Source organism: Branchiostoma lanceolatum, chromosome 1 (genome assembly GCF_035083965.1).
Source record: "Branchiostoma lanceolatum isolate klBraLanc5 chromosome 1, klBraLanc5.hap2, whole genome shotgun sequence".
NCBI classification, from domain to species: domain Eukaryota; kingdom Metazoa; phylum Chordata; class Leptocardii; order Amphioxiformes; family Branchiostomatidae; genus Branchiostoma; species Branchiostoma lanceolatum.
In genome coordinates this window covers 7,231,746-7,250,421 of record NC_089722.1, presented here as the reverse complement: position 1 = coordinate 7,250,421, position 18,676 = coordinate 7,231,746, and the positions used below count along the sequence as shown (strand labels likewise).

The 18,676-nt window shown below is 42.1% G+C and overlaps 2 protein-coding genes across 2 annotated transcripts; both read right to left on the bottom strand.

Moving 5' to 3' along the window:
• Nucleotides 1-2,946: 2,946 nt before the first annotated feature.
• Nucleotides 2,947-8,808, bottom strand: LOC136434635 (procathepsin L-like). Its single transcript, XM_066427591.1, has 9 exons — nt 8,677-8,808; nt 7,479-7,577; nt 6,810-6,949; nt 6,312-6,476; nt 6,097-6,129; nt 5,213-5,404; nt 4,501-4,666; nt 4,124-4,229; nt 2,947-3,684 (listed from the first exon to the last, which is right to left on the bottom strand). The coding sequence occupies exons 2-9, from the start codon at nt 7,567-7,569 to the stop codon at nt 3,585-3,587; spliced, it is 993 nt and encodes a 330-aa protein (XP_066283688.1). The 5' UTR covers nt 7,570-7,577; nt 8,677-8,808; the 3' UTR covers nt 2,947-3,584.
• A 1,092-nt stretch (nt 8,809-9,900) lies between these two features.
• On the bottom strand, nt 9,901-15,439 carry LOC136434696 (cathepsin L-like). Its single transcript, XM_066427729.1, has 9 exons — nt 15,316-15,439; nt 14,083-14,196; nt 13,442-13,581; nt 12,954-13,115; nt 12,414-12,446; nt 11,966-12,157; nt 11,297-11,462; nt 10,512-10,617; nt 9,901-10,331 (listed from the first exon to the last, which is right to left on the bottom strand). Exons 2-9 carry the CDS (start codon nt 14,174-14,176, stop codon nt 10,232-10,234), a joined length of 993 nt encoding a protein of 330 aa, XP_066283826.1. The 5' UTR covers nt 14,177-14,196; nt 15,316-15,439; the 3' UTR covers nt 9,901-10,231.
• Nucleotides 15,440-18,676: the final 3,237 nt, after the last annotated feature.

Genomic DNA, 18,676 nt, shown 5'->3' with positions numbered 1-18,676 from the left:
AAACGGTCGAGACAATCTTTCATTTTGTGCAGAAATTCATTTCCACTCGGAAGATTTTACCTTTCCTTTTCTGTCTCCTTCTACAGCATTCAGACAACTCTTCAATTACCATCATGATGACATTAGACAGAACTCGACTCGTCAGCTGGTTTTAACCAAAACCTTGTGGAATGGAAGGGCGACATTACCCAATTTTGACCTAAGCCATACTAAACATTTTTAGCCGGTACACAAGGAACCTTCGAAATGGTATTCTTGGGCCTTCAGATGGAGAAACGTGAATATTCTAGCATTTTGTGACGATATTGATCGTTTACAATGAATTCCTTTTTTTCAACTTATCGACCAATACGTCGGTGCATTTTACGCTGGAAAGTTTAGACAGTCGGAAGATGAAGATATAGACACGTCGGGGCTCACAGATAGATATTCTGACACAATAGAACTCCATACCTGTTTGTGAGATGTTTGCTGTGCGGGAAGAGAGGAATTTTCGTGTCGTCGATCAGAAGACGAAGTTGCGTATGGAGACGTGTCGTAAGATTTGGTACGGAATTAGTTTGTATTGCAGGTCCGCGTGGGAAAGAAATCTGGCGGAGGGATGAACCATTGGGCTAAAGTACAAGACAGTGGGGGCATATGCCATTTTTTTCTATCTTTTACTGCTGTGTTTTTATATATCTGATTAAATGTTTACTTTGTATCTTGACACATTGACAGCAACGATATTTATAGTGTTAACAGACTCCCCCAAGTTACCATCGTCGCAGGGGATGAGTATCCCTGAGTGTCCGACATGTTGGTTTAATGGGAAACGCCCATTTCAGTTCTCGCGAGAAATCATATGTTCTGTTGCAACTCCCGTCCATCTGCCACGTCACACGAATAGCTACATGAAGTTATGCAACCCTCCCCTAGCCGAAATGTTTATCGACCGCGTTTTCTAGTCTTTTACGACACTCCGATGGGTAGCAAATAATAGAATTTAATGCCTAGAACAGCGTCAGTCCGGCGGGTAGGACATGCCATAGTCCATCGTATACATACTGGTGAACGTAGCAAAGTCTCGCGAGATTTGATACACGGGATTTAGGGTGTGACGCAGAAGATAACGACAGAAAAATGGTCGAAAACATCTTTCATTTGTGCAAAAATTTCCACTCGGAAGATTTTACTTTTCTTTGTCTGTCTCTTTCTACAGCATTCAGAAAACTCTTCAATTACTATATTTGATAGAACTCGACTCGTCAACTGGTTTTAACCAAAACCTTGTGGACTGGGAGGGTGACATTATTTTCTATTTAGTTTTGCTACATGTAAATGTTTCAGCCGGTGAGTGAGGAACCGTGGAAATGGTATTCCTGGGGCTTGAGCAGGAGAAAGTTGCATATTCTAGCATTTTGTGACGATAATGATCGTTAAGCAATGAATTCTTTTTGGTAGTTTGCTCAGAAAAATGCAACTTATCGGCCAACACGCCAGCCCCTTTTACGCAGCAAAGTCTAGACAGTTAGAAAGTGAAGATAGGACGACTCCGTGCGCGCAGATAGATATTCTTACACAATAAAACTACATACCTGTTTGTAAGCTGTTTGCTGTACGGAAACAGAAGAATCTTCGTGTCGTCTATCAGAAGACGAAGTTGCGTATGGAGAGATGTCGTAATGGAATCAGTTTGTATTGTAGGTCCGCGTGGGAAAGAAATCTGTAACACCGGAGGATCGAACCATTGGGCAAAAGTACAATTTCTACAGGTTTTAGGCTATTCGCACGTGTTATTTGACCTTAATGAGTTTACAAGTTTGCCAGTAGCTGTGTGTAACGTTATCTGTTTGTGTTTGTGTGTGTGCGCGTGTGTGCGCGCGTGTGAGTAAGGAAATATCACACCTGTTTCCTGTGGTACTGGCCCATTCTATGGCGCGTGTGCAATGGAGACTATTCCATTCAAAGTGACCGCAGGGTGGGACAGAAGACACTTTAATAAATGAGCCACAGCTGATATGTCTTGTCCGTTGTACGGATCTACACTGTGTAGCTGTTATTTTGTAACATATTGTGCTGAATCTCTCATCATTGGTCTTGTACAAAATAACAAATTTTACCTGTTCTTTCGTCTGAATGTCTTAAGTTCCTGTCACACATTCAGGACCTTCCCGCGATATTGCTCCTGACCACTCCCCAACCAAGGTCGGCTTTTGCTATTTTGCAGCTGCTTTGTACGATTTGCAGTATGGTCGAAAACTTTTTCATGTGGAAACGGACGAAAATTGATGCACACGCGGATGTTATCCATACAATCAAATCAACATGGCCTAAATAGATAAACAAACGCATTCAAGCATATGTGTCATTGGATTTGAATTTTTCAAAATGTATAATTGACGGACGCAGGCGACTTTTAAACACAACTTCACCGACTAACGACTATCTTTCAACCATGGCGAGGAGAAGGTCAACAGGCCATGGTTGGCTATGTACATTCTAACTTTCGGGTTGAACGTTAAGTGGATTTGCAGGTTGTGCAAAGCCCTCAAAAGATTAAGTTGTAGTTACGCCCCCGTCACAAATAAGAAATTCAGCTCGGCCGACGTGTTGGCGAGCTTCAAATGTGCAGAAGTACGGACGACGTCCTGTCTATTACGCGGGCTTCGGGAGATTTTTAGAAATAAAAGTTGATCCAAATATTGGCCTTTTATTAAGTTAGTCGATACTGACTTCGTCCATGTCCAAGAGATGGTACCATCTCATGGGGGATTTTTAGTTTTTAGTGATCGACGGACGTCGCCCGAGATTTTCATTGGAAAAGTCGGCCGACGCTCACATGAATTGTGACGCCGGCTTTAAGACTTTGTCCAATGGCAGAAGGGTGAACTTAAATGGAAACTAACAAAACCTCGTGTAAACAAAACAAAACAAAAAAAGATAACAAAACAAAAGAAAACTGGGTAATGGGAGGTGATAAGTGAGATGTTTACTAGGCAAGAAAAGGCGCTGTTCAGTAGAGTCTACAAATCATTTCTAAACAGAGATGAACCTACAACATTTATACTAGATAGCGATAAGCACAATCATAAGACTTTTCCTTCTAATAAGAAATATTTTCTCAATACTAATGGGATAGTTGTGTCGTATTATTATTGCAAAAGTGTCCCGACAGCTGTGTAAACTAAGAGTTAAGAAATTCGATGAGCAAGTATTCACAAATTTATGTTCAAAACATTTTACAACATGTATCTAAACACCCAACATGATGACAGGGCGCTTCTAATACTTTATGAAGAGGTCACTTGATGTTAAGACGTATTTCAACAGTCAAAACGTCGTTATCTTTTCCTATGTCGAGTAGTCGGTTAAGCTATTCTACTGCAGTACTCAATAGTTCAGAAGAGAGCTTAAGCAGATCCATGTGATCCGTTTTTATAATTGTTGGTTTCTGACACTCGAATAGTTATATTACGAGCAATGAACGAATCTATTTCGTCTGTCATCAGTAGTACAAACTAAAAGCTTGCTTTTGTTTTCTGAATTCTGAATTTCAGGCTAAGATCTAATGTCTGTGATTCTATTGGCTTGTTGTGTGAAGTCTACACAGTTGGGTAGCTGGCGGACGTGGCGATCCCACAGTTGTTGTGCCTGTTACGGGACATCTTGATGTAACCCTTCTCACCCCAAGATGCGCCCCAACTGCAATACAAAAATAACAACAATACACTGTTATGACATCGCCATGTTTGTTTCATAAATAACTGGCATTTTCAAGGAGGCACTGCATCAGGGTACATCGACCTTCACTCAACAGAGACGGTGGGCAGTACAAATTTCTAAAAAAAAAGACCACCGTTTGACAGTCGAAACTTTGTTTGTTGGCTCCGTTCTAACAATGAATCTCAACAGACAACACGTTATGCACCTGTCAAAATAGAATAGAAAATAACACGGAATGCCCTTTATGATTCAGTCAAAACAAAGATCAAGACTTGAGGAATTACTTTTTCTAGGTGTTCTGAAGTCCTTGAAATCGTGCTAGTTTTGCGACTTGAGTTTCCAAATCTGCAGTGAGTGCATACATAATTTTCTAAATCTCTCGGTCCCACAAAGAACAAATTTACGAGGATCTGGTTACCTGTTCTTAACGAGCCAGTAGTCCTTGCCTTCCTCGGTACCATAGCCGACAGCCAACACACCGTGGTCCAGTTTGGTTTCACTGCAGAAGAAGTTGTGGTACACGCCTGGAAAACATAGTCCAGAGTGTCAGCAACATATTGGGCCGTGCCTGACAGCAATTGTCAATACTGTATGATGTATGAACGAGAAATACAACGCCGATTTGACAGCCAATCTTTTCCATGACTCTTACCAACTGTCAGTCACAGTTGCGATGCGCATCACAGGGCCCAAGATGCTAGTCATAGCTACTTAATATCTTTCGAGGTCTTTCTTTTCCTGACCATGTTATCTGTCCTTGTACATGAACGCTCTTAGATGAATGGAAGGACTTACCACTGTGGTAGAGCTGGAAGGAAGAGTGCCCGGCGTCGATGGCGACAGAGATGGGTCCGACGGTAGCGACGGCCTGCTGGAGGGCGTCCTCGTCCTTCGTCTTGACGTCGGTGTAGCTGGACAGGGTAGCGCCGCTGCAGCTGGCCTGGTAGTTGCACTGTTCGTTCTAGTGAAAATGAAGGGAAGATATCAATCAATCAATCAATCAATCAATCAATAACTCGTTTGCAGGCATCAGGGTCTGATGCATGGCAGCTGCAGACATTCTACTCTCGGAGTAGACCATCCAACAGAAGTGAAGATATGCCGCGGTTTATTTTCTGGCTTGGCAGTTGTCGTACCAGATCGGAAAGGTATCACTACATGTTTAATGCCGAATTGGAAAACAAATTGCACTGGAAGACATGCACAGAGCCTAACAAGATCTCATACCAACGTGAAATATCTTAATTTGTAAATGCCTGGAAAAAATATAATACAACTATAATACAATTACGTATTTCCATTTCACACATTGCATGCTCCAATCTCTGGGCTCATGTGATCCTTGGTCATGAGCCAACTTTCAATTCTGGTTATAACTCAGCCCGGGGACAACATGTACCCGTGCCTTTGTGTACACACACCAAGACAAACAAACAAAAAAAGAACAACAAACAAACACGCAGACTCCAAACAATACCTCCGTTTTCACGGATGAAACCACACTAACCTTGGCCTTGTAGGGATAGCACTCCTCAGTGTCGATGCCACCGTTATCCTTGATGTACTTGAAGCCCTGGTCCATCAGGCCGCCCTGGCAACCCTGGTTCCCCTCCTTACGGGAGCAGTCCACCAGGTTCTGCTCACTCAGGGAGACCAGCTTCTGGGTGGACTTGAAATGCTGGCCCTCCAGAGATCCGGTCTGCAATGTAAAGAAATCAAAGAACTACGATCAGAGAAAGTTTGTTGTCGTGCGTGCTTACAACATATTAACAATCCGGGGTCCCCAGATTTGTCCCGTTGACGTTGTGCCCTTGGCCACTTTCCTCACTTGACTTAGGTGAAAATGAGTACCTAGCTTGGGTTAGGGACGTCACTCGGATAGGACGTTACATGGAGGTCTCGTGTTTGAGGAGACCCACCTGTACCATCAAGCACGTTTATCGAAAAGAGTAGCGGTACTTCCCGGTGCGAGTGGATCAAATATATCTGTCCAGATATTCAGCTTCAGTGCAAACCCTGATGTGTTATGCCATGAGGCTGTTTACCGGGTGTGCAATACAAACAAAAAACAAAAATTTTCTTCTGTGACCAGTATCTAAAGTTATAAAGACATTTATATTTAAATGGTGCCTTAGTGTCAACATGACTAGTAACGGCGCGGTCAAATTTTTCGTATGCCGTCGTACGATGTTTATGCCTTAGAATTTTCAAGCAGGCCGTGACAGGACCAACCACCGACAAGAATCTAAGACATCCTTTATATATAAGGCAGCAAGGGAGATGCACGGCTATTCAAAGATCGTCTTCAGTTTGCGACCGTACAACGGCCGTACGACGGATGTGACTGGGCCCTTAGTAAGTAAGGATGCTTAGTCGGAACAGTTAACTTACCGTACTGAATGCCCAGCATGAGCCGCATTGCTCCTGAAAAGATAATGGCGATAGTGTAAGTAGTAGTGTTAAATAGCAGCTAATGAAACAGCAGGTGGCCTCCCATTTACCATGCCACGATATGGCGACCATATACAGTAAAAGTCCTTACTTAGTTTGTGCATAACAGTAGCAGCAGCTTTGTGGCATTACCGCGGGTGATAATGTATGCGTACCTGGTTCTTGACAGGGGTGACGTAGCCCTTGTCCCGCCAGTCCACGGTGTCGGGCAGGTCGGTCAGGGTGGGGTCGTACTCGTGCACGTGATCAGCAGTCGACTTGCTGGTGTTGGTGTCCAATAGACAGCCGCCGATGACGTTTTCCAGGAATTCCTTGTGAGTCTGTGCGTATTTTGACGTGGGACAAGGTGTCACAAATTGTCTGGATGCATAACAGTTGTGAGATCGTCTTAACGTGACCTACACGACTTCAGAGTCAAGTTACTTTTAGATTTATTCAGTCAATAAGAAAAAGGTGACAGAGCACTTGCTGTGTTTAAGGTAGCAACAGTCGAATACAACGAAATAAAACCGACGCAAATATGTCACGATCTACAGTATGTGAATATTCTTATACCACCATTCATTTTGCTACAATGGCAGTTTGAGATGAAATGATTTATACACAGAAATATAATTTCAACTCAAATGGCAAAAAGGAAAAGCGAATCTCACCATGTCGGCATACTGGTTGACACCCAGTCTGAAGGTGTGCAGGCCGCGGTCGGCCTCCTCGTTGTGCATCTGAATGGTCTTCAGATTGTCCTCGAAGATGAGACGCCTGGCGAACTCCTCCTCAGCGGCGTACACCCTGTCTGCGGTCAGAGAGATGTTCCGTTACACATGGGAAAGTCTAGGAGCATTTCCAACAGTACTTCTTGCGGATCACGCCTTGACCGCAGCCGTAACTTTTTCAAGTGTCTTCGAATGAGCCAAATTCATTTTAAACCCAAGTTTGGCTCATTTGAATACGCTTGAAGATATGTAGGGTTACGTAACGCAGGGTTCAAGCAACAAGGTGGGATGACAACGCGTATGGAGCGTACTGTGCCTGTTACCTCTGACGTACTGTATGGACGTATTTACATCTATATACAAACGGAACAGTTTTCAATGCACAGAGTGAGATGTTTAAGCATGTGTAGCGTAAATGGGATTCAAAGATTTGAAGTAATCTTTAAGTTACATTTGAACATTCATAAATACCACAATTAACAACAACCAAACATCAATCTTTATAACAGCTTTACGGACAATGTAAAACCAGCTTAAAACATAGGCACTTAGGTGTTTGTTGATTTATCATTGGACGTATAACATTTATCAAGTAAACCTCATACTTACTGTAAGCTTTCTTGAACACCTCCCACTGGGGGTTCATCAGCGGAGAAGCCGTTGCCATGGCAACGCAGACGACAGCGATAAGGAGTCTCATGATGACAGCTGCCAAGACAATGGTAAATATGTCGCGTTGAGTAAACGAACAAAGTCCGGAGATATGTGTAGTCGGACTTTTACCTGAGTTATGTAAGGGTCACATGGCATGGCTATGATCTATGTTAATTAGAGATTTTGTGAGGAAAAGTGTAATTGAAAAATACTGCCATGGAAAGTTTCGAATGAAAAGAAGAATAAATGTTTGCACAAGAAAATCTACTAGAATATTGCTTAATCAGAACAAACGTGTTTACTATCATACAGTAATATGTACAGAACAGAGACGTGTGAATGTCCAAAAGCCACTGACTTTTCACCCTCTCCATGGTTTTACAGTTCTCATCCTTTTAGACTCCTTCCCAATGATATTAATTGAAAATATATTGAGGCCATTGAGCGAACAAAATTGGATTTGTATGATACTATGACTTTATAGGTCGAAAATTATCACTGATGTTAAAGTATGATTTGAAAGACAATAAATTACACTCAAAAAGTTACAAAATACGCTTCTTTATCGATAAAATTCGTTTAAACTACTGATGGGATGTTTGCTCGCTCAATGGCCACGCGTCTAACGGTCGCTGCTTCAGTGGGAAGGGAGTATAACTATAAATATGTCACGTGCAAACAGTACAAGTATTTATCAAACACTTATCTATAAAGCATGACTGCATTTTCGACATGAGGGATTTGTGTAGTACTGTAACGCTTCTTATGAGTTTAGTAGAAACGTTTTAAAACTAGAGCAACGAGGAAGATGGGTCAAAGTTATGTCCTCATGAGGTCAAAACGTATACACAAGTTCTTTTTCATACCAGTCTCTACTTCCAGGAACATTTCAAACTGACTTTTACTTGGTCTAAGAAATCTATCAGTGATCAACTTACTGTATGCTGAAAAGTTACATTTGTCCGAACGAGAAAGTCCTGAAGTTAAAAACAAATGTGGAACTGTACAGTCTGGTTTGCTGGTTGTTACAGTTTTGGCAGAGCAAAACAGGGCTTATAGCCAGTTTAGCACTGAGGTTGACATATCTTTTACAGCCTAGTTCCTAAATGTACGTTATACTGTGTGTCGTGCTGCACAACTTGGTTAAACTCACCTTTTTCGACAGCTGAGTTTGAGAACAGGGTAGTACAGCTAGTCGGGGCGAGGAGTTGAGTCGAGTGAGAAAGAATGTCGGTCTCGTGACTGTTTTATAGCGGTCAGAGGACACCATGTGACTGTTGACTTTACCCAGGTGACGCTAGGTTACCTCGAGGTGACGCAAACAAAGTCCACCATCTTGTGACTTAAATCAATATGGCGGCATTGCTTTGTCATCGTGGCTTGCCAACAGAGCTACGTATACGTAGGGACAAGTATTATTTTTAAGCTTCGGACATCTTTGAGATATCTATGAAAGTTAAAACTACGAAGGCACAAGGGAAGGGAAGGGATGATCAATAACCTAAGCTCCTTCTTAACATAACATATATCTTTTCTTTACTTTACTTTAGAAAAATTAACTTTGGTACGTAGCTTCATGCAAAAGGAAATGATAGTGCAGTTTTGGGCTGTAATTGTTTTATTTTTGTGACACAGACGCGTGTGCAACACAGATGGCCCTTGTGAAATATTTTCTGCTGATGCGACGACTTCATCATATCTTTGCGAATGTTTGCCTTGCTCAAAGTTTAAACAATACAAAGGTCACAACAGACGACATCGACATATAGATGCATGATTGGCCTATGCTAATTTGCATATTTGTGACTGGACAAATACGACACTGGCCGCCGAAATAACCTGACAGGACGTTATTAATTAGGAACTCCTGGTAGAGTTGATTTTACTCAGGCACGATTTACACTCGCGTTTTCAGTCGACTTGGAGTCGACTCTGGACTGTGCAAAGGGAAACCCAAGCCACTCAAGTAGCGTTTTCAAGTATTACAACTCCACTTGAACAGCCCAAAGCTCCTCACACACAGCACCAAATCGACTCCGAAAACTTGTGTGTAAATCGGGCCTAAGAGTCCGGTCACATTCATCGAAAGATCATCATGCAATCGCAGACTAAAGCCGCCAGTCTTGGGACAGCTTTGTCTTTGTCGGCGGTATGGCTCTGTAAATTGCCTGCTTGAAAACTCAATATCTACATCAAAATCGTTCCACGGCTCCCAACGAATGTGGCCGCGCTGTTACCAATTCAAAGTACAGGGTGATACGCCATATTGCTGTTCACCGCATATGCAATACAGATATAATCTGTGTTACAAATGCCTACAGGGCATGTTCTACAGGGATATCATATGATTTAGTAGACAAAAATTGATGAACACAACCATTTTTGCGATGTTTATTTATGTCAGACAGACGATTTTCATACAAACGGTGTTCAGAAATAGGAAAATGACGAGAGATTTTGTAGGCGTCAAGGTGAACCAGCACCGCTAAACAAGAACGTTTGTAATGCCATGTTCAACTCACTATAAACATAGACTATACATTTATGTAATACACTGTAATTGACCAACGTTGTTCATCAACAGTGACAGTGAGTGATGTTCTTTTGAAATGTGGCCGTTCCAAGTCAAGGATTAAATTCCTACGGTTAAAATAATCATCATACATTGCTCATCGAAAAAAATGGCGGCATGAGTAGTATAGTAAGAGCTACACAACTGGGAAGCTGGCGTCGGTGGCGACTCCGCACTGGTTGTCCTTGTTACGTGACATCATGATGTAACCTTCGTTACCCCAGACTGTGCCCCAGCTACAGAATAGGGAAAAAAAACCGGAATACTTAAAAAAATTTAAACACCGAAAGGATCGATATTCAAAAGGAAATGGTTTACTGCTCAAAATCACAATCAACTCGAGGTTGAAAGGATCTTTTTCTGTACCCGTTCTGATACTCTTGTGAAACTAGGAGGCATGTAGTACAATTACTCACCTGTTCTTCACAAGCCAGTAGTCTTTGTTTTGGTATGTACCATACCCTACCACCAGCACACCGTGGTCGAGCCTTGTGCTGCTGCATTCAAACTCATCATACACACCTGGGGGGAAGGGGTGAAACACGCACGTTCATGGACCTCGATATCATTCCTTTATCTCCATTTGAGTTGAAATCATATTTCTGCGTCTAAATCATTTCGTTGTACATCGTCGTAGCACAATGGATGGTGGTATAAGCATAATCAAATACTGTAAATCATGAAATATTCGGGGCGGTTTTATGTTCGCTCACACACGTGAACATGCGCTGTGTCTTTCGTTGTCTTACGACCGTTGCTTACTTAAAGCACAGTGAACCTCCTTTCCCCTCCTACTGCGAAATCAAGCTCCCCAAACTTAAAACGATTTACTGTGATGTATGTAGAACACACAGCAATCTTTTTGACACAACAAAAGTACAGCGACTATCGTAAGGTCTTCTACAACTATACATGCAAACAAACAAACGGATACAAAATGATTAACCACAAACAAATATAAGGATAATTCAATATATCGAGTGTAACGTATCACTTATAGTTATACTACTAGTTCTAAGGTAAAATATTCTTTGACATATTTGCGCCTATGTTTTACTTATACACTACTCGTTCTAAGGTCTAAACATTCTTAGATATATTTGCCTATTTGTACACATTGTCTCCTTCTAGAATATAGTTGAATTTATCTATAGGATGGAATGTATCAAATTCTGTTGAGTAAGATGACATGTATACCCACCGCTGTTGTAGAGCTGGAAGGACTGGTGACTGGCATCGATGCCAACAGAGATGGGACCGACGCTGGAGCAAGCCTGCTTCAGAGCGTCTTCGTCACCGGATGTGACGTCAGTGAAGCTCGACATGGTGGCGCCGACACAAGAGGCGTCAAACTTGCACCTGTGGTTCTTAAGAAGACAAATAAACAGATAGTTCAGAGCAAAGCCTTCAAATAGCCTAGTCGTTAATTGATTGACGACAGCAGTCCTAGCAAAGCTGATTGTGTTTTCAGCCACTTTGACGTGTATTGCACGCCAAACTCAATCGCAGAGATGACACAGGTCCACAGACATAGACATGCTATATTACTACATTGCAGCAGGAGCGATACCAAGTATTACAGTGCTAAATACATTTTGATAGCTTGTTTCTGTTCCCTTGTCTGAAAATAGAGTAGTTTAGACTTCGTGGGGTTAAAAAAAGACCACATGAACAAAAATGTAGCCCAAAATCTACCTTCGTATGATGATACAGGTCCGTAGACATAGCCATGCTATGTTGACTACCATTTACTATATTGTCAGCAAAATGTTAATAGCTTTCACTTGTCCTTCTATATGAAAATAAAGTTGCTTAAACTTCGTTGGGTTAAAAAAGATCCACAAAAACAAAAATGCAACCTAAAATCTACCTTGGCCTTGTAAGGGTAGCACTGCTCCTGGTCGATGCCGTTGTTCTGGATGATGTACTGGAAGGCTTGGTCCATGTCCCCGCCCTCGCAGCCCTTGTTTCCCAGCTGCCTGGAACAGTCCACTAGGTTCTGCTCGCTCAGGGACACCAGGGTACCCGTGGCCTTGGCGTGCTGCCCTTCCAGAGACCCCGTCTGTGAATGGTATAGCCCAGTCTGTTTAGTTGTTGTTATAAACTACACCAAGAAAATTTGTTTCTTTTTTCTTTTTGGTGATTCGATTTTTGGCTCGCGTATTCTTTAGATAAACAAGATTACATTAAGTCAAGGTGACATCATATCTATATGTGATGTTGAGTTGCTGCGTGGTAATTGCCCTTAAATATATCTATCTGATCAAGGACATTATATAATGTCATTGGTCTGATATAATATGATATAATTTTCTTACCGTACTGAATGCCCAGCAAGATCCACATTGACCCTGTAACAACAGACACGCAAGTTTAGATTTACCTCATATCACCTTTGACCTTAATACACATAACCTGTCCCTCAGCAAAAGACTGTGGAGGTGTAAGGACGGCCTGGGAATGTGGTAGCTAGGGGCATTTTAATATTATAATACAGACGGAGAAATGTACATGGAACAATGTATGGTAACAACTATTAAGCATGTGCATAGAACAAAATAAAGGTATAGAATAAAACTTCATATCCTAGTTACTAATACTATAAGGGCTAGCATACGACATTAGGTTCGGTCGGTATTTTTGCAACCGACAAAGTAGTCTTTTATATGATTACCTATTTTTGCATTGTGAGGGTCGTTGCATCTAAAGATATATTCAAATCTGTCTGTAGCATATATAAGACTTCTCAACAATTAATCAACCAAGTAAATAAGGACAAAAGATTTGCAACGAACACAAACAAACCCAAGAGTGTTGTACCAACCAGAACCTGAAAGGTTTATTCCCTTCACACTCACCTGATCTTTGATGTCGGTGACCAGCCCTTCGTCCCTCCAGTCGACGGCGTCCCTGACCTGCATGTTTGGGGTAGATCGGTAGATGGCGCGGCTGCCAGCTTTGGTGCGATTGCCGTTAATGAGGCAGCCACCGATGACTTGGTCCAGGTACTCAGCGTGTGTCTAAAAAAAGGGAAAGATCAAAAGGAAATGATGAGTTTTCAATTTAGAATAAAGGGTATCTTGGGGATTTCTTTTTTCTGTCTATCGTGGAGAGAGGCACAGGCAGAGCCGTTGTATTTTTCTATTCTATTCCTCAGGAAGATCCTAAAACCCAAACTGGACATGTAATACAAGCTAGCCTGTATTGTAGAGTTTGGGATGAATTAGAAGCCAGTTACACAGATTCACCAACCGATCTTCATACACCATTCTGAACATGGTTTGGGCACCTGTACACCCCCCGCAATCATTCCTGGTCTATCCCTTAGCCCCCACCCCCTACCCACCATGTCTGCAAACTGGTTGACCCCCAGCCAGTAGGAGTGTTTCCCGGCATCAGCCTCCTGGTTGTGTCTTACGATGGTCTTCAGGTTGTCCTGGAAGATCAGACGACGGGCGTACTCCTCTTTCTCACTGTATCCCTTGTCTGGTGGGGGTAAAATATAAACATATACCTCAATCCAGTTTGAATTTATGGAAAGCTCTTTTCACATCTGCCGTTGGAAAGACAGGCAGGTGTACTTGAGTTTATGTGTAGAGAAATGTACATCAAATTCGACTTCTGAATTAGGGAAAGATTGTAAGGTATGTACCACAATATTACACACAGACGGCGTAAAAACTATTTAAAAAAACGTTTTTGTTCTACTTGTTGTAATGTCTAAACCTGCTTAGCAGGCTTACGAGTTGGGCCTTTTATGCTTATGATGTGCATGCCCCTTTCTGATTGCAAATCTGCCCTGACTGTACCCGCTTTCTTAAACTTCACCCCCCGTACAATCAGAACTGATATGAAATCAGAAAACGTAAGCACCGTAAGGCCGTTATTTAGAAACGAGATATACAAGTACAAAGGTCAGAGTTGTTCAGCTGTGTTATATAAGTTTTTTGCTTCTTCGTCGTAAATCATATGTATCTTAATACGTACCGTGCTTAATCTTGAAGGCCTCCCATTGGCTCTCGAAAGAGAGTGACGCAGCAGTTGCCATGGCAACGCAGGCGAGTAGAACAAGCAGCTTCATCGTGTATATTGTCTTCTTATCTGCAGGGGTCAAAGGTGAGTGTAAGATTACATGACGACCACCTATCGACTGACCTGATTTTTTTGACAAGTGATAAGGTAGGAACACGTTTAGGATTAAAGATAGCATAGACGCATTCTTGTATAGCCCAGAGGACTTGTTTTAATGTCTTTTCGTCTTTATTGCGATTTTAAGTAGGTAGTCGAAATGGATTCCATCTATAGCGTAATTTTCTTTTCGTTATGCGTTATTTGTTTGATATTCTTTGTGGCGTCGGTAAGACCTAGAAACAATGGTATGCACCGCCAGGCGTTTGAAACAAGGGATCAATGTACTGTGAATGCAGAAATGTTCGCGGTGGTTTTATGTTCGCGGCTTTCACGGTGAAGTTTCAGCGCGAACTTAAAACCACCGCGAAACGTTTGCCCACCTATGAATGCAGCGCTACTATTGTTTCAAACGCGAACTTAAAACCACCGAGAACACTCCATTTCCTCCATACCGCGAAATAAAAAACACCCAAACTTAAATGCATTTACAGTATTGCCATCACATTTGCAGAAATGTAATGTGCATATTTTTTTCCAGATAATTTTACAAACACATTATAGTAGAATTATCAGTGCCCAGATTAGAAAAGTTTGTGTGTTTTCGGCACGGCGACATTTTTCGGTGGTCGTCGTACGATTTTGATGTAGAATTCTTAATATGCAGGCCGTGACAAAACCGCCGACCAGGATCTTAGACAGCATGTTTCGTAACGAGACATTTGTACGACAAGTGCACGATCAACCCAAGCGTTCGACGCGACGACCGGGTCCTTAAGAAAGGAAGAGCTATTGAAAGACACCCTGGAATCGTCTCAGGTTTTGTAAGGAGGGATTGCTGGTTGACTTGAATCGGTATCTGCTCCACATTCTACCGAACAAACAGCAGGTCCTAATGGTTGTATAGGCCGCCATTTGAAAAAGCATTTCAACATTGGCAAGACGCAACAATACCTTGCTATGAAGTAATACCATTTTCTAAACAAAGAACGTGCAGAAAACAGAATTTGCTTAACTCTACGTTTGTGAGAGGGCATACATTCCATTTCTGTCGGTAAAAAAGAAGAAGAAACTCGAAAATCTTATAATTACCTGTTTAGCTTCAAGAAGAAAGAACGTCTTCACCTGGCGAGCTCCTTGTCGGTAAGAACGCAGGTAAGGTACAGGCCACTCTTTTATTACCTCTTACCATGTGACTAGTGTTAACTTTGGGCGGAGCGTTGGCAAACAAGACTGCCGTATGCAAACAGTCTTGTCTGATGCAATCTTTCATTATGTGCAAGAAGTGATTAGCTGGCGAAAAAAACTTTTATGACCTTTTCGTGCTGAATCACTGTAAGCTGGATTTTATCGGTATGATCATGAGAAACATGCACCTAGTGAAGTAAAGTCGTCGTTATGCAACCATACTTGTAGTTTAGAAGTGTTAGGATTCAAGTACTAGTAGTATATACTAGTATCAGCAAAACTATTAGCTGGTCACTGGTTAGTGCTCACGCTATCGCTCATAATTGTTCGGTGTTACTTTGATACCACCACGCGTACGGTACTACACATACAAACATACCTACTTGAATAATTTCATCAGGTTGGTGAATGACTTGAAGTTCCTGGTTGAAGAAGTTGTTGAAGTTCTTTATTGTCTCATTTGAAATACGTGGTTGTGAATTGAGAACCTTAGAACTAGTAGTGTAAGTGGTACGTTAAACTCGACATGTTGAATTATCCACATACTTGTACGCAGGTTAATTCTTTTCTATCCAATTGTTCGTTTGCATGTATAGTTGTAGAAGACCTAACGAAAGTCGCTGTTCTTTTGCTGTGTCAATAAAGATGGTTTCTATGTACCTGACAACCTCTGGTAATTTACAGCAACAAACGATTGTGAAACAGTGCGTGGTTATCTAACTAGTTTGTAATGCTATCACGAGGGCACGATCCTCGTGACTAACACATGCCACACGAGATACCTTGGCGGAGGAATAGTCCTGTACTTCATAGTTAGCCTCTACCAGGCTCCCGAGGCGGCTGGAAAGAGTAGAAATTGGTCACTAAAACAGAAAAAACATTAAAGAGGAGTTATAGCAGATAACTCAGTTTGCTATAGAGGTACAGTTTGGCATGTTGGACCCTCTCTCCGTAGCCGACTCCCTTAGCATACTATTCACTCTATTTGGCCAATTTCTACTAATTTCCAGCCATCCGCGGAGCCTGGTAGAGGCTACTTTATAGTTGACGGCAAGCGAATAAAACTAGGTTGATCCGTTGAACTGAACCCGTGGTTTTGGTGGTTTGTTACTTAGTGGCTCGGTGCATGGTGAGATCACCAAGCCGTTAGATATCATAAGTAACCAGAGAGCGTGTTTATCTAACCAGTTTGTGGTGTTATCGCGATGGTACGATCCTCGTGACTGACACATGACACAAGGGATATCTTACAAGCACTCCTATTGCAAATACTTATTGTTTCCCGATGCCGGATTAGTCCGTGCCTCTCCGTACCATTATTCTTCTAGAATTCTACATTTCTGGACCATTTCCTTTAACGTTTGATACAGCCTCTCTCAAGTTTCTCACCTGTCTGTAAAATTTGTTTGTCACCACGGCATCAACTCCAGTTCACAAACATGAGACTCATTGGAAACTAAAGTTTTGTGTCTGAAAATGTGTTGCCTCCAACCTGGGTAAGAGGTGCGAAGGAAGTGTCCCTTAGTGTTTCGTCCACACTGACACACGAGATATCTTACGATATTGCAGGTGAGATAGTGACAGTATACAAACAGGCACACCGGGTGGCCCATATTCAGGTCATTCAACCCTGGGCAGTCAGACATAGCAAATCATGGCATCAGGATCTATACTACTCTCCAAGCAGAGTTTGGTGGAGAAGAGTGTGACCTTTTTATCATAGGCCCCATCTTCTGTACGCACTCTACGCCAAGTTGGTGGAGACTGCGGACAGAAAACGTAGAAGTACTTGGTGGAGAGTGTGGACATATCATAAAAAGTAACACTCTTCTCCACCAACCTCCAACTGCCTGGGTAGTAGGTCTATACACATGTACTACTCCAGGAGGGGGTTGACGTTTAATGCTGCAGTACCTGTAAAAACTTTCCTCCAATAGAATGACATTGATTTTCAAATCTTCCACTCATTTAACAATGGCAATTGTAATTTATGCAAAAACGAGACTTCCAATTGCAAAAAGTAAAGAAAATCTGATACTCTTCATCAGTCTAAGTATCTTAAATGTCTTTGTTACAAGAAGGGGAGCGATATAGTCACAAGGCAGACGTACATATTACCCTGCTGTGAGAAACAATCACCGAATTTGTCCTTTTATGAGTATTTTAGTACCGTGTAATATGAATAGCCTGACGCGCTGTGCTGTAGTATGCTGAACATTCGCTAGAGTATGTATTTTCGCACATGTTTGGTCTTCACTGCTAATGAATGCTGTAAGCTAATGAATCATACACCATATAATATCCACTTTAAAACAAGACTTTGGTTTGTGAACAGAGGATATGGAAGTTTGAAACTCGATCCTATGTTTGTTGGTCTTAAGTACTCCTGATAAACCGTGGGAGGCCACATATGACATATATTAAACAAGACCACAGCACGTCCAGGTCAAAAGATACAAAAATTGAAGTTCTGCTGCAGTACCAAGGTCACATACCAGGGGGGCCAAAATCGACCATGAATTTCGGCTTCACAACACCCGCCCACATACCAAACATCATTGTAATCCATCAAGAGGCTCTTGAGTTATGCTGACTGGAGGGGTGCGGAAACACAAACATACACACATACACACATGCACACATGCACACATACACACACACATACACACACACACACACACACACACAGACAGACACACCAAAACAATATCTCCATTTTTCATGGAGATAACAACTGGAAGCCGACAGCGGTTTGGACCTACACCAACTGCCTGCAGTGATGGATGACAGATAGCCTGAACTCAATCAAGCTCCTGTAACGGCTTGCCACCCTGTAACTGCATAGCCGCGGGGAGGGGACAGAAATCCCCTGACAGCTGGAGTTTGTGTTATACAGACTAGATGACAGAGTACTATGGAAAAAAAGCTGGTCACGAAATAACCCCGAGCGAGCTCGACGGAGTGAGTGAGTGACAAATCTATATACATCCATTCAGATACTGGATGTTGACACAGTCGTTGGACGCTACGTCATGGTTCAGGTCTCTGAAGTTTGCCAGACTGTCACCATTCCGCCCTGTTGTTCATCTTCCATCTGTTAGGTGGCGTTCCTGTATCGAAATAACAAAGTAGAGTGTCTTATCTTCAAATGTGTGGAATACACGCACAAGCAGGCACGAATTATTCTGACTTCGCACCGTTACATAACGAATATTAGATCAGCTTCAGAAGTAACTTTCGCATAAACAAGTCACACTTGGTCTCT

Bases quoted from the DNA above. Each gene is read 5' to 3' on its own strand.
- LOC136434635 (XM_066427591.1), bottom strand. From the start codon at position 7,569: ATGAGACTCCTTATCGCTGTCGTCTGCGTTGCCATGGCAACGGCTTCT. The intron at 4,667-5,212 runs GTTAGTGTGGTT...CATTTTCACTAG, and splicing joins GCTATCCCTACAAGGCCAAG to AACGAACAGTGCAACTACCA. The intron at 3,685-4,123 runs GTAACCAGATCC...TTTGTATTGCAG, and splicing joins TACTGGCTCGTTAAGAACAG to TTGGGGCGCATCTTGGGGTG.
- LOC136434696 (XM_066427729.1), bottom strand. From the start codon at position 14,176: ATGAAGCTGCTTGTTCTACTCGCCTGCGTTGCCATGGCAACTGCTGCG. The intron at 13,116-13,441 runs GTGGGTAGGGGG...CCCTTTTTTTAG, and splicing joins TCAACCAGTTTGCAGACATG to ACACACGCTGAGTACCTGGA. The intron at 10,618-11,296 runs GTGGGTATACAT...CCTTCCCCCCAG, and splicing joins CTTCCAGCTCTACAACAGCG to GTGTGTATGATGAGTTTGAA.